The sequence below is a fragment of the Pinus tabuliformis genome, chromosome 7, assembly GCF_031772625.1.
Source record: "Pinus tabuliformis cultivar Carrire ecotype Pingquan chromosome 7, CPIR1, whole genome shotgun sequence".
Classification (NCBI taxonomy): Eukaryota; Viridiplantae; Streptophyta; class Pinopsida; order Pinales; family Pinaceae; genus Pinus; species Pinus tabuliformis.
The window spans coordinates 543,925,132-543,940,633 of record NC_142293.1 but is presented as its reverse complement, the minus strand read 5'-3'; the positions used below and the strand labels follow the sequence as shown (position 1 = coordinate 543,940,633).

Here is a 15,502-nt window from a genome sequence, read left to right as displayed (position 1 = left end):
CCAAAAATCTCATAACAAAGGGGAGGCCACTTCAAAGGAAGTGCGAACAAATGAACAAGCTATCCATTATAACAAATCCAGGAATCCGGTAAAAACCGCTTCCCCTCCTAACGCAATCTCTCTGGATAGCTCCCTCCTTTCGGAAAGAATCGATAGTCTGCATAACCTTGCCTTGGTAGGTAAATGGAAATTCCCGGAAATGGAAGATGCGGATATGCGGAAATGGCTCGATGACCGATGGAAGCCTCTGATAGGTTATACCCCCATTATCTCCCGCCTAATGAAAGAATGGTATTGCTTCCATTTCCTAAAGGCTTCTGATTTAGAGGTTGTCTTCAACAAGCCCTGGGTGCATGGTAGAAGTTTTTTATCTCTCTTCAGATGGTACATTGGCTTTGATCCTTTAAAGAATACCCCATCAAATAATCTGATCTGGGTGAAACTTCCAAATCTGCCTTTGGAAATGTGGTCGACAGAATCTCTCACTGAAATAGGAAATTCCATCGGCAAATTTGTGTATGTCGACCCATGGTGCAGAGGAGAAAAAGACAAGAGGATAGCGTGGATTCTTATCGAAAAGGTTTATAAAGGAGGCTATCCTGACCACATTGAGATTGCATGGGGTTGGCAAAGAATCAAACAAAGGCTCGATTTTTGGGGAATTCCTTTCAGGTGTTCCCTTTGTCATAAAACAGGGCACTTGATTAAAAACTGTAGGCGCCATCACCTCCCCAAGCCAAAGGTGGTCCACCGCAGATTTGGAGTAGTTTCTTCCTTGCCTCTTTCAGAGCGAATATCTTCATCCTCTTTAAGTTCTCCTGAGGCCGACCAAAAGAAAAATCAGCTTCCCGAAAATCTTGATCCCAATTTATTACAGAGGCCCTCTCCTCAGGATATTTCACAAGGACCGGATGCCCGTCAATCCGCCCTATCTAATCCTGTTTGCCCTGATGTCAATGAATCCCCTCCTTTTGTTTGCACTCCTATCCCCGATCCATTTGATGGAAAGCCAGTACCTTCCCCTCCTGCCATGAACTTAATGGATTTTGTGGTCGGCTCTCACCCCATTTCGATATCATCTTCCTCCCCAACTCCTGTCAAGAAACCTCCTTCATCTCCAAAAGGCAAAGAACCCCTAGTTACAACTACTCCCTTCAACTCTCTGGAGTCATCCCCTGTTAACAAATATGACAGCGATATTGACTATCTACTGAGCAAAAAATCTCTTGAGTTGGAGCCCCTAACTATTCATAAGCCCAATAGTCCTGCCTCTTTATTCATAAGTCCTAACTCAGCAAAGAATATAACAGTCAGGAAAAAACACAATGGAGGCAGCCGTCACTTCAGGGGAAGAACCATTGTTTCTGAGCATGGAGTAAGGAATTTATCTCTCATTGATGTTCCTATTCAGGACATGACTGATATTCAGCCTCTTAGAACAAGCACGGCCGGTGAGTCATCCAAATGACTTTCATTGTCTCTATGAATATCAAGGGTTTAGGTGCAAACCCAAAATATCTTGCGCTAAAATACATCTTCTATTCAGCTCACCCAAAAATCATCCTGATACAGGAAACCATGCACAGTAGCCAGGTCTCTATTGCTTACTTTAGGAAAATGTTCCCTTCATGGTTTATGGTTGCATCCGAGGCTCGAGGCCAGTCAGGAGGGCTCGCCGTCCTATGGGACCCAGTCTGGATCAAGGCCAAGGCCTATAAGTGTTTTGCAGGGATTCTTATTTCGGTCTCTATCAGAGGTCAAAGTCTAAATATCAACATTCTCAATACCTATGCGCCTTATAAGAATAGAGCCCCCTTCTAGGAAAAACTGTTTGCCTCGGAAATATTTGAAATTGAATCTCTGATGATAGCTGGAGATTTAAATCTGACCTTAAACTCTGATGAATGTTGGGTAAAATGCAGGAAAAAAGACCCGCTTACTGACAGGATCAAGATGGAATTTTTAAATAAAAATTATGTCGACATTGTCCCTACAAAACTACTGCCTACCTAGGATAACAGTAGGGCCGGAGAAGCATATATTGCTAAGAGGATTGATCGATTCATTCTGCACTCTAGCATCATCGACAAAATGGGTATGCATGTTTCATCTATAGGAAATGCCTTCACATCTGATCACAGGGCCATCTTCCTCAGCTGACGGGAGAATGGTTTCAGGCTGGGTTACCCCTTTAAATTTAATAAAGTCCATTTAGAAGATCCAGCTTTCATCGAAATTATCTCAAAATCGTGGAAGGACTTATCGAAGTCAAACCTGTTCCCTTTCATGACCTTCCGAGAAAAGCTGGCATCTTTGAGGAAGGTGGCAAAGAATTGGCAGCATCAAAAAAGGAAAATGGACAGACAGGAGCTCAATGATATTCAAAAAGAGATGGACAACATTTTAAGCGCTACAGACCCCAATAATTTTCCACTTGACATCAAAGGTCTCATAAGAAATTTGGAAAAAAAAACAAAAGCTCCTGGACAAGGAGGAGGCTACATGGAGGCTCAAAAGCAGAGCTATCTGGCTAAAGGATGGAGACCGGAACACTAGATTTTTCCATAATTTCGCAAATGCCATACGAGAGCGAAACACGATTTGGAGAATCAGCAATGGCAGAGGCGGATTCTATTATTCTCAGCAGGATATCACAAACGAAGCTGTGCGATATTTTAAGAACCAATACAAAAGAAAAGAAGTAAATGACTTTCAGGACACCCTCTGGGGTATTGAACTGGCTCCATTAATGTTCGATGATGCAGGGAATGAAAGCTTTTTCCGGCCGATCTCTGAAGAGGAACTTCAAAATGTCATCAAAGCTTTTAAAAAAGATAAAAGCCCTGGGCCAGATGGCTGGCCCATAGAGTTTTTCTCTCATTTTTTCGACCTCTTCAAAAGTGACCTGTTGCGGATGGCGGAGGCATCCCGGATGTCCGGAAGTATTCACAACATCATCTCTTCTACTCAGATCGCCCTAATTCCCAAAAAGGTAGAGACGGACTCCTTCCAAGATTTCAGACCAATATCATTATGCAATATCCTGTTCAAAATTATTTCCAAAATTATTGCAGAAAGGTTGAAGCCTACTCTAGCCTCCTTCATTTCAAAGGACCAACATGCTTTCTTACAGGGCCGCAACATATTGGATGCAGTTGCCATGACCCAGGAAAGTCTTTATTCAATGATAACTAAAAAGATGGACGTGGCCATTCTAAAAATAGATTTGCAGAAGGCCTTCGATTGTTTGGATTGGGGATTTTTGAGAGTTTTGCTGGCGAAGATTGGATTAAAATCTCATTCCATCAATTGGATAATGTCTTGTGTAGAGAATGTATGTTATTCGGTCATTATCAATGGAATGCCCTCCCCTTTCTTTTCAGCGGAAAGAGGGCTCCGTCAAGGATGCCCCCTCTCCCCTCTCTTATTTATTCTGGCGATAAACTCCCTCAGCCTTCAGATCAGTAAAGCTGTTGATGAAAAGAGATGCAGGCTGGTTAGGATATGCAAGGACATTTTCTTATCTCACAACCTGTTTGTTGATGATATTCTCATCTTTTCCATGCTGTGCAGAGCTTCCTGGATCTGCCTCAATGAAATTCTTGATAGGTTCCAGAAAGCAACAGGTTTAGTTATTAACAAAGGAAAATCTACTCTTTTTCATAATGACACTAACATGGCAATGGTTTCCTGGATTGCTGAGTTACTGGGTATTCCTCCGAGTCCGATCATAAAAGGGATGAAATATTTGGGATTTCAACTAAAGGCTAAGGGCTACTCGAAAGTAGGCTGGCAATGGCTATTGGAAAGATTTTATAAGAAGATATCAAGCTGGGAGTTTAAGACTCTCTCTTTGGCAGGCAGACTTATTCTTATTCAGGCAGTCTTGATGCAATTAGCGGTCTATTGGGCTCATATTTTCTTCCTTCCTGCAAGCATCATAAATAAAATGAACAGTCTTTCGGCAAACTTCCTTTGGGGCGGAAAATCAAATCAGAATAAAATTCATTTAGCAAAGCTGGACAAATTATCTAAGCCTAAGAAGCTAGGAGGATGGGGCCTGCTTGATATGCGATCCTTTGGAAAAGCGCTCTTATGTAAATCGCTATGGAGAGGCATTTTTGGCGATGGGCTTTGGAGCCTTTCTATTAGAAAGAAATATATGCAAGGAAAAGAGTTAGAATATTGGTACAGAAGGGGAGCTATTGGAACCAGGCAAGGTTTTGCCATTTGGCTCAGCCTCAGAAAAGTCCAGCATTTCTTTCTGGAGAACTTAAGATGGAACCTTTTCTTTGGCTCCCAAATCTTAATCAGTATAGATCCTTTATTGAATGGCAGAGAAAGATCATTTTTTCCTCAAACTTTGTTAAGTTTCTTTCACAGAATTGGTTGCTTTACTTGGGACAAACTGATCGCTTCATGGTGTGGCCCCATTCCACTATGGAAAGATGGCTGCGATCTTCGCATGCCAGTCTCGCTACTCCCGATATGGAATTCAGTAAAAGAAGATTTGTGCAGCCTAGGAATCTTCCGTTCTGGAACCAGTGATCATCTGATATGGACCGTCCCTAATGCTAAGATGCCTGTTCGTGTGAAAGACATCTATGCTGTCATGATCTCTCCAAATGCTCCTGGCTCTAGCTCTCTTTTTCCCTCATGTTTTTGGAAGTCGGGGTGTCCTCTCAAATCGATCCTCTTTTCATGGCTAGTCTTTAACAACAGAAACCTCTCATGGGAAAACCTTCGGAGGAGAAGCTGGCAGGGGCCGAGCAGATGCGCTATGTGCCAAGCCGCGGAGGAGTCTAACATCCATATGTTCTTCCAATGCGACTCGACTCTTCAGAGCTAGTATGAACTTTCTCTATTTTATGGTTTCGCTCACACTGTTTTTGCTTCAGTCCAGGTAGCTTTCCAATGGTGGAGCGAGCAAAAGCACTTTTGGAGATCCTTGTTTATTATTACTTGCTGGTGCTTATGGAAGTGGAGAAATGCTAAAATATTCCAAGATTCAAAGGAGCCCCTTAAGTCAACTCTGCGGCGCATTTCGGCCTTTCATGACATTATTCCTTCGGAAAAAGTCAGGATGAAAAAATTCTTTAAAAATAAGCCAGATGACTTTTCCTTTGAGGCTCCCTGTGCCTTCTTTGATGGAGCTCAGCAAAATTACATCTGTGGATGTGGGGTCCACATCGTCATGAATGACAAGCAACAATTCTTCCTATCCTGGAACGGTGGGCATGGCTCTAACAGCATGGCCGAGGCTAGGGCCCTTACAGGCCTGCTTGCTTTTTGTGTTTTTTTGGACATCCAATGCATTTCAATTTATGGCGATTCAAAATCATTGATAGATCATGTCAACGGTGCATGCCTTATTAGCTGCCCTCATCTGTTCGGATGGTTAAATAGAATCAGGAACTTCTGGAGCATTATGAAACAGCGCTCAATTCAACATATTCCTCGTTCCAGAAATGATCAAGCTGACCTTCTCTCCAAGAAAGGTCTTGCAATGGAGCCGGGTTCTTGGTCTCTGAAGGTTTCAGATGATGAATTTTCCTATCTTATTCAGGACTTCGTCATCCCGGGAATGTGATCATTCTCTTTCATTATCTGGTTCACATGCTTTGCACTCTGGTCCCTTTCTTCATATTGGTCTATGTTAGCAGCTGTCCTAGCTTTTGATCTGTACAGTTTTTGAGTTTTTGTTCTGATCTCTCTAGGGATCCTATGTTTCTGTACAGTTTTTGATTTTGTTCTGATCTCCTCGAGGATCCTATGACTGTCAATCTTGATCTATATGCACTAATATGTCAGCAAGGTGTCTGTCCCTTGCTACATCTTATGATCTTTATATTGTCTTAATATAAATCTATGAAGATTTTTCTTTCTGAAAAAAAAAGGTTTATTAAAATTAACAGATTTAAATGTATAATAAATCTAAATTTATAATATTTGTGGAAGTTAATTTATTTAGAATCCCGTAAGAATTTTTTAAAATCACAAATTTAAATTATAAATTTTTTTATAAACTCTGTGCATTTTAATCCTCAAAATTTCAAAATACTGAATCAATATTTACGACTACAAAATTATTTTAAATAACAAAAAATAAAATTTAGCACAAATACATTTGGCCAGTAAAAAAGACTCTAAAATTTAACAATTTTACAAACCAACGCTATCAGCGTAATTACTTAAAAACTATTTTATAAAAAATCACATAAAAGTTCTTATCCATGAATTTGACGCAAAGACCGAATTGGAATCTTCAGCAGCTTACTCGCACTTCCATTTGGCAAAGGGTTTAACCTTTGGCTGTGCTTTGGCGTTGGGCACTTTATTGCCAGAAAAGAATAAAAGTAAAAGGTGATTGCATACGATACAAAGACCCTCCGGAAATTGGAGAATTCATCGACGTCACGGGAGTAGGCCCACAAGCATTCGTTCAAGCAGGATAGATTCGATTTGGTTGTTACAGAGTCACAGATTGATTGTTCTTTTGACGGTTCAGAGAAACATGAAGTCGGAAAAAAGAACAGCAGAAGGCGCTGAAGATCAAACCATGGAGGATCTGCTGTTACTGCTGGTGTTGGTCTGAATCTCTACACTACGATTCAGAAAGCTCAATAGAAGAAAATCTGTGAGTTTTTACTTTTGGATGTCTGGAGAATACCTTATGGTTGGACTGTACATGGATATTTAGGCATTGTAGTTTCCATTGTTCACTTCAGGTTATAATGTTGTATAAATGTTCGGCAAAGTTTGACATGGACTTTTAATTTCAGAACTAGTACTCTATATCTCAGTCTGTCTAATATACACCTTGAGGTTGCTATGGAATTAGCACATCTTCATTAAAATTTGGACATATATGCATATCGATTGCATATCTTTTCTTTTCTTCTGGTGACTAGGCTGAGCCTACACTACGACGGACTTAATTTTTCAGTAGAAAAAACAGAAGATATCTTTTGAAAGTATAAATTCAAATTGTTCATATAGCTCTGTCAATTTACTTTGCTTCACTAATGAAGTTGACTCTTGTGATGTTTTGCCTTACCAAATGACACGAGTTTCAAAAGGATGAAGTAAAGTGCAAGAGATTTTGGTAGAATATCTGCCCCTCAGACATAGCACCCAAGTTAAAGGTTGCTTATACTGTGTGGTGTAGACAATCTGGCGCTATATGTTATTGTGTGAACATAACAGGATAGATAGTTCATGAGGATGTACATAGTCTTTTTGGTTATCTGGTTTGCTAGGATTGATTATCCCCCTAAGTTAGTAAGTTAGGGTGTTTTTAGTGTTTCTTTTTTTCAAATAACACTTTTGTTTTTTAGTTTTGGTAGGATGTGGTTCAATTGTTAAGTGGAAAGGTTGGGTCTTTATAAGTCTTGTGGTGAGAGAACGGCTCCAAACATAATTTCTTCCAGGCTTTGTTTATGGGTATTCTTTCCATTATTTATTTCAGAGTTCACAAAACTATATATGCTTGAGAACTGCTCCAAACATGATTTCTTCGAGACTTTGTTTATGGGTATTCCTTCCATTGTTTATCTCAGAGTTCACAGAGTTCATTGTATAATTTTCTAGGTAAAATTTGCAATGAAGATACATAGGAGTAAAGAAGAATTGGGATCGGTATAGAAGAGTAATTGTAGCAACTCCTGCTCTGCTAATGTCTAACCCTTTGCTTTGATCACAGAGATAAGTGTGCCCTCTAAGAATGATGACAAGAAAAGTAATTGTGGAGGTGGCAGATGCAAAGAACCTCATGCCAAAGGATGGAGAGGGATCAGCCAGTCCATTTGTGAAGGCTGATTTTGATGGACAACGCAAACGTACAAAGACGAAGTATAAGGATCTGAATCCTACTTGGAATGAGAAATTGGAGTTTACTGTAAGTGATCCATCAACAATGATTCGTGAGGAACTGGAAATTGAGGTTTGCAATGATAAGAAAACCACTACTGGTAGACGTCGTCATTTTTTGGGAAGAGTTAAGTTGCCTGGGAGCCAGATCCCTAGGATGGGTGAGGAAGCTTTGGTTTACTATCCATTACAGAATAAGAGCATATTTTCTCCGATCAAGGGGGTTTTGGGGCTTAAGGTCTATCATTTTGATGAGCCCATTAATCCTCCAGACCCACCAGCTGAAGCACCTCCGCCCTCTGAAGCTCCACCAGCTGAAGCCCCTCCACCTGCAGAAGCTCCACCAGCTGAAGCCCCCCCTGCAGAAGCCCCTCCTGCTGAAACCCCACCTGCTGAAGCACCACCTGCACAAGCCCCTCCTGCCGAAGCTCCTCGAACTGAAGCACCTCCCACCGAAGCACCTCCCCCTGAAGCACCCCCTGCTGAAGCTCCAGCCAACGAAACACCACCTGCTGGAGCTTCAGCCACAGAAGCTCCACCAGAAAAGGCACCACAGGCTGAATCGCCTTCACCTACAGAAGATAAGACTGCTGAAACAGCCACGAAGCCCCCAGAAGAAGCAAAAGCAGATCACGTAGCAGCAGTGTCAGTGCATCATTTTGAGAGACCAACCATGGCCCGGCCTTCAGTCATGACTACAGAATATCTCATGAAGGATTTGGGCAGTTCTTATCCAGGCCACAATGAGCGGCTTACTTATGATTTGGTTGAGAAAATGGCATATCTTTTTGTAAGAATTGTCAAGGCAAGAGCACTTCCATCCAGAAATTCTACAGGTAATGCTCTATTTTGAGATTTATTTTCACACTATATTGTAATAAAAGCATTCTGCTATGCATAGAGAAATATTGTATTCTGGGACGGTTCCTATTGACGATATACAGCAATCTTTAAAAAATGTAATCAAGGTTGCAAGGAGTTTTCATGTAATTGTAATAGACTGTAGTTAGTGTCCAGATTAGCGATGAATTTTTATCTCCATAGGAACCAGACTGGTTACTGTAAGACAATATTTCAAATATATGAACATGGGTAAATTTGCCAAAGATGTCATGGCGGATGGAAGTTTCTAGGTTAAGGGGTTTTTCACTGTAAATAATATTCTCAGTTAATACAGTTTATGCGGAATGAGTAAAGCTCTTGTTCCCAAATAGTTAAATTATAGGTATTTGTTTGGCTTGATATTCTTTAGAGATGCAGCGCTGTTCATTATGTTGGTAAGAATTGTGGCATGGTAAGGACTCCACAGGGCTAAGAAACCTGACTATATTACTGTCCCTGTGCATTTGTTTCTTAGAATCTAGGCACATTGTGTGAGTTTCCATTCTCAAAAGCACTCATTGAACAGCTCATAGTTTGGTACGTTTAATTTTGGTTTTGAAATATTTGGTTTGTTACAGGGTATGCAGGTGATCCATTTGTGAAAATCAGAGTGGGAGGCGAAATTGTTCGAACACGAAAATTTCATAACACTGCATATCCTGAATGGGACCAGATCTTTGCCTTTGGCAAAGACACACTTCAATCAGCTCCCGCTATGGAGATTTATGTATGGGATGGAAGCAATTCAAGGGATGACTTCCTTGGGGGAGTCTGCTTTGATCTCTCGGAGGTTCCAACAAGAGTTCCTCCAGACAGCCCTTTGGCACCTTCATGGTTTAGGTTGGAAGGTGATGGTAGAGTCAAAGGTGATATTATGCTTGCAGTTTGGATGGGAACACAGGCAGATGAAACATTCCCAGAGGCTTGGCAGTCTGATACAGGAGGTATGATGAATACAAGATCAAAAGTATATTTGTCCCCAAAATTATGGTATCTGAGGGTCAATGTAATTGAAGCCCAAGACTTGCAGATTCCTGAAAAGATAAATTTTCCTGAGCTCAAAGTGAGGGTGCAGCTGGGTATACAGGTTTTGAGGACTAGAACTTCTAATTCTAGAACCTTGTCAAGCCCATTTTGGAATGAAGATTTGATCTTTGTTGCAGCTGAACCATTTGAGGAACAACTTGTGTTATTGGTTGAGGATCGACCTAGTAGCAGTGGTAACAAGGATGTGGAGGACTTAGGCCAAACCAGAATTGCACTAAATACAATTGAAAGGAGACTAGATTACAGTATGGTAAGCTCAAGGTGGTTCAATTGAGAAAAAGTAAATGGAGAACCAGATGTTAAGTATCATGGAAGAATTCATCTACGCTTGTGTTTTGATGGGGGATATCATGTAATGGATGAGGCTGCCCATTTAAGCAGTGATTTAAGGCCAACTGCTAAACAGTTATGGAAACCATCTATAGGTGTGCTCGAATTGGGAATTTTGGGAGCCAAAAACATGTTACCTATGAAAACCAAAGGAGGAAGAGGTACAACAGATGCCTACTGTGTAGCAAAGTATGGGCAGAAATGGGTTAGAACGAGAACAATTATTGATAGATTTGACCCAAGCTGGAATGAGCAATACACATGGGAAGTTTATGACCCGTGCACTGTTCTGACCTTAGGGGTCTTTGATAATTGGCACATCTACATGAACAACTCAGATAAGAAGTCTTCAGCGCTCAAAGATGTTCGCATTGGAAAAGTGTGGATTCACATTTCAACACTGGAAAGCAATCGAGTTTATAGAAATTCCTATCCATTGTTGGTTCTCCAGCGTTCTGGTGTGAAAAAAATGGGAGAAATTGAACTCGCAGTGCGTTTTTCCTGCTCTTCTTTGCTTGATGTTGTTCAGATTTACTCTCAGCCATTGCTTCCTAAGATGCATTATTTGCATCCCTTGAGCCTAAGTCAGCAGGACATGTTAAGAAACACAGCAATGAAGATTGTTGGATTGCGATTAGCTCGTGCTGAGCCACCTTTGAGGCAGGAAGTAGTGCAATATATGTTGGATACAGAGTCTAATATGTGGAGCAAGAGGAGAAGTAAGGCTAACTGGTTCAGAATTATGAATGTTCTCTCTGGAGTTGCATCTGTTTCCAAATGGGTTGATGATATATGTCAGTGGAGGAATCCCATTACAACAATTTTAGTGCATTTCCACTTCCTTGTCCTGGTTTGGTACCCAGAACTCATTGTACCAACAGTTTTCTTCTACATTTTTCTCATTGGTGCATGGCACTATAGGTTTCGGCCTAGGATGCCACCGCACATGGATACACGAATTTCCCATGCAGATGCCGTTGATCAGGACGAACTTGATGAGGAATTTGATCCATTACAGAGCTCTGAGGCTTCTGAAATTGTTAGAACGAGATATGATCGATTAAGGATTTTGGCTGCAAGGATACAGACTGTATTGGGTGATTTTGCTACGCAGGGGGAGAGAATTCAAGCTCTTCTTACTTGGAGAGATCCTCGTTCTACTGGCATTTTCATTGCTATAAGTTTCATGATCTCGTTTATGTTGTACACTGTTCATTTCAAGCTAGTTTTGTTAATTCTAGCTTTCTACTATCTTCGCCATCCTAGATTCAGGGAGCCATTGCCTGCGTCCCTCCTCAACTTCTTCAGACGTTTGCCTGCATTATCAGACCAGATAATGTGAAATCTCCATGGTGGACAAGGATAGTCAAGCTATTGTTAAACATCACTCATGTGCATACCATCTTTCCAGTAAATTCGTCATATGCATCCACATTAAACTGTTTCTTTTTATGGATGTAACTTCAGGTTGTCCATTGCAGGGCTCATCTCGTAAGAAACTTATTATTTGGACATGGGGATGGACAATATTCATCTAAATGATGGATGAAGTTGTTTTTACTTAAAACGTCTTTCCTCACACTTTTTCTTGAATTGCATGTACTCAGTTCTTTCTGGCACTCTCAGAAATAAAACCCATTGATTAAGTTGTAGAACATTTCCAATGGGTGGGAGTTATAGGGCTGGAGGTGGTGGGCTGGTCCTGACTGAAAGGTCATCCCGTGGAAGAGTTGGTTCTGAAAGGTCTTACTGGTTTTGAGCAGGACAACTGGTCTAAAGCATTTCAAGCCACATGACTTTATGTTTTGCAAACATAATTATTCGCGAGGAGGCACACCAGTTTCATTCTTGGTACCCATAACAAGAACATGGTTCAGCCGATTGATGTACTTAGGGAAATGCTTTTTCCCATCAACTGGAACTGGGCAAAGAGAAACAAGCGAGTATTCTAGAGCAAAGGAACTCTACAATTATATAATTGCTGCAAGGATGTATGACAATGATGTATGCAAAAAAACTTTTAAGTTGTTCTATCAAGGTACTCAAAGGCATTTTATAGCCTCCAAGTAATTGTGCCTCTTTGTATATTTGTTATACCATATTTGTTGCTAACATAACTAGCATTTTTCAGAAAAAAGAAAAGAAAAGTTGAAGGCCCCTCTAGCATGTCAATGTTGAACAGCCTTATCAAACCAGACCGGAACTAGCAAAACCAGCCAGCCGACTGTCCTCAGGGTTGTTCAGATTCGGTTCAAGGTTTCAGAGTGTTTTTTGGCCAGTGCCGTACGGAACCAGCCTTAAAAGCACCAAACCAGACCAGTCACTTCTATACACAGATGGCCGATTTTGTACAGCATCACATGGCATGGCTAGGGATCACCAAAACCTTTTTTTTGGGTTAAAAAAATAATAAAATAAATTATTTTGAATCACAATACTCACTCAAGAGCCCTGATAACACTATCTATCTAAAGAGGTCCTCTTCCTCCTCTAAAACTTGGTTCCTCCTTTATCTTTGAATATTATTATTAATTGTTTCAAGAGGTTTATTAGTGGTTTTAATTTTTTTGGATTTCAAATGGAGAAAGTAGAATTTTATATTTTATTTAAAATTCAAATTTTAAATAAACATAATGAGTTTTAATTTATCCACTGGATTTTGTTATGTATAAAGGTATGAGACTGACATTTAATCAGGAGCACTACTCTTTTTATGTATCTCAATATTGGTGACATTGATTGTTGAGATAGTAAAAATGTACTTTCACTCGAGCAAAATTACTGAGTAAGCATATTAAGTTTTCTATTTTTATGTATTTCAAAATTGGTGACATTGATTGTTGAGATAGTAAAAATGTACTTTCACTCGAGCAAAATTACTGATTAAACATATTAAGTTTTCTATATCTTATTATAATGTTTAGAAGTTATAATTATAATGTTAGAAGTGATATACATGAGCAAAAACTTAATATAGAAAGTTATTTTATGATATGTAATATTTGTTGTAGCATTATTTTTTTGGGACACTACACACCATTTAGAGTCTCTTTATTGATTTATTTTGGTTGAGAAATGAATTGCACTCAGGATATCTGGGTTACTTGCATTCTTACTATGTACCTGAGAAGCTTTTCATACTTGTATAAAGGATTTGAGTTTATATAAATGTACATGAATATATGTTGTTTTACTAATTTTAAATATTTTTTGATTGACTGAATTTTTTTTTAATCCGGTATTCCTTTATCCCAGTCCAGTCCGGTTTAGGGTTTTTAGGGTTTTGAGCTCTGCCTGAGACCGCTCGGGTTTTTGATAACATTGATGTTGAAAGTGGTGTTAAGGTTCACGCCACTACCATAACTGTATAGTAATGGAAGATAACTTATTTGTCTTCTATCAGATTCTATGGTCTTAATTCAAGTAATTGGGATGGAATGGACTCCACAAAAATGTGGTGTTGTTCAATGCTCGAACTAACTGTGATAGCATGTAAATTGAAGGTGGTGTTAAGATTCATCCTGCGACCATAATCTGTATAATAATGGAGGATAATTTCTTCATCTTCTGTAAGATGTTGCGGTCCTAATTCAAGTAATGTGAACCGAATGGAAATTTACAAAGTTGATGCCATGATGTAAGATCGAATGGTCCTAATTCAGTTAATGTGGAGCGAATGGAAATTTACAAAGTTGATGCCATGGTGTTCTACGTCAGAACCCTGATTTGCTTACATCAATAGCATAGAGATGATTATTTATATATTTTATTTTATTTATAGGTAGAAAATTAATTATAGGGGTTGTTTTTAGTGTGATTTTTTTGGAAGTTTTTAAGGTGTGTTTTTCCAGTGAATTTTTTCTAAAATCCGGCAGGAATTTATTGAAATCACAAGCTTGATGGGTAATTCTATCCAATCGAAGTGCCTTTGGGGTTTTCCAATGTGTTGAATCCATATATACGATGAAAAACTAATTTAAATAACACAAATCAAGATTTCACCTCAAATTTTTCCACCAGAAAAGTCCAAAAAATCGCACTAAAGACAACTCCCTAATAGAGTTTAATATTATTATTATTATTTTTTAATGATTAGTTTTGTTATTATTTTAATATTATTTTTTAATGATTAATTTTGGATATTTCTTTATATTCAAGGATTTACATTTCTCATTTATAATTATTCAATTCTCAAAGTTCTTGACAATAGGTGAAGTGTCCACTCGAAAAGTTAGACATGATTAAACATTCTTCACAGAGTTTCTTCTGAAAATTTCTTAATATGAATAACTATGAAAATATACACTCTCTCAAACTGTGGAATATGATTCTTCAATCAACCAAATAACATTATCATTATAGTTTATAATAATTAATGTTTTGATGACCCTAGTAAAAATGTACTATTAATTAATTAATTTATAATAATTAAATATTAGTTAATTTATTTTAATTATTTTAATAATAATATGTTTGAATTTAGATTTTTGTGATCTACATTGATTTTGCCATGATGTGATTAATCGGAAAAAATTTATCAAAATTAATAATAATATTTTAAATAATTTATAAATTATTATAAATAACTTAATTTATTAATTAGTAATATTCTACACCAATTTTTTTTAATTAATTAGTAATATTCTACACCAAAAAAAAGTTTGTATTTTAAGAAATTTGATCCTTCTCAACCATAATAAATTTGAAGTTAGATAAATTTACTCTTTAAAAAAAAATGTAAAGTTAAATATATTTAGAACATAAATTATAAAAATATATATGAAAAGTAAGTCAAATATATTTACATTATGAAATACATTTTATACTCAGAAAAATATATATAATTAAACACAGTAGAAGCCCCAAGGGTTAGCTCCATTGGTCAAATAAATTCCTCAAGGTTTGAGAGGTCATAGGGTCAATTCTCCCCAAAGCTCTTGAGGTTAGGCGTAGCTAAAACTTAATATCTTGATCAAACTCAAATATTTCCATGCTCTATTCAATAAATTTTTTTAATAATATTATTTATAAAACATCACATTTACAATAAAATTTCCAGACTTAACTTTACCAAATCTTTAAAGAAAAAAGAAACGCTATGCAAACAGGCCCTTTTTTAAACTTGGATGAATGCATAAAAATAATATCACCATCATATGAAGTTTAAGGAACTATATCAGATCCGTATCTTGAATATTGTATTTGAAGCTAGATATATTTTGGTGAGTGGTATGGCGAGTTAATCTGGCACAGGATTCCAAAAAATAGGCAACCTTGTTCATCATTGATCAATTGCGATCAGGAAACTGCATCAATCTTTTGCACTGCATAACTGATAAAAGTGTACCTTGAACATTAAAGTTTTTATATGATA

The 15,502-nt window shown here is 38.3% G+C and overlaps 3 protein-coding genes across 4 annotated transcripts; all 3 read left to right on the top strand.

Moving 5' to 3' along the window:
• The first annotated feature begins 6,336 nt into the window (after positions 1–6,336).
• LOC149248481 (uncharacterized) lies at positions 6,337–12,166 on the top strand. Of its 2 annotated transcripts, none has more exons than XM_089458460.1 (2): positions 6,337–6,637; positions 7,703–12,166. In XM_089458460.1, the coding sequence occupies exon 2, from the start codon at positions 7,724–7,726 to the stop codon at positions 8,720–8,722; it is 999 nt and encodes a 332-aa protein (XP_089314586.1). In that variant the 5' UTR covers positions 6,337–6,637; positions 7,703–7,723; the 3' UTR covers positions 8,723–12,166. The 2 variants fall into 2 exon arrangements, with proteins under 2 accessions (XP_089314586.1, XP_089314587.1); XM_089458461.1 differs by lacking the exon at positions 6,337–6,637 and adding an exon at positions 6,678–7,534.
• LOC149248480 (FT-interacting protein 7-like) lies at positions 8,958–12,166 on the top strand. The gene is made up of 2 exons (XM_089450111.1): positions 8,958–8,961; positions 9,330–12,166. The coding sequence occupies exons 1-2, from the start codon at positions 8,958–8,960 to the stop codon at positions 10,070–10,072; spliced, it is 747 nt and encodes a 248-aa protein (XP_089306237.1). The 3' UTR covers positions 10,073–12,166.
• LOC149248479 (FT-interacting protein 7-like) lies at positions 10,154–12,194 on the top strand. The gene has a single exon (XM_089458459.1). It carries the CDS (start codon positions 10,154–10,156, stop codon positions 11,468–11,470), a length of 1,317 nt encoding a protein of 438 aa, XP_089314585.1. The 3' UTR covers positions 11,471–12,194.
• Positions 12,195–15,502: the final 3,308 nt, after the last annotated feature.

Excerpts from the sequence above, each read along its gene's own strand:
- LOC149248481 (XM_089458460.1), top strand. The coding sequence starts at position 7,724 with ATGATGACAAGAAAAGTAATTGTGGAGGTGGCAGATGCAAAGAACCTC.
- LOC149248479 (XM_089458459.1), top strand. The coding sequence starts at position 10,154 with ATGGATGAGGCTGCCCATTTAAGCAGTGATTTAAGGCCAACTGCTAAA.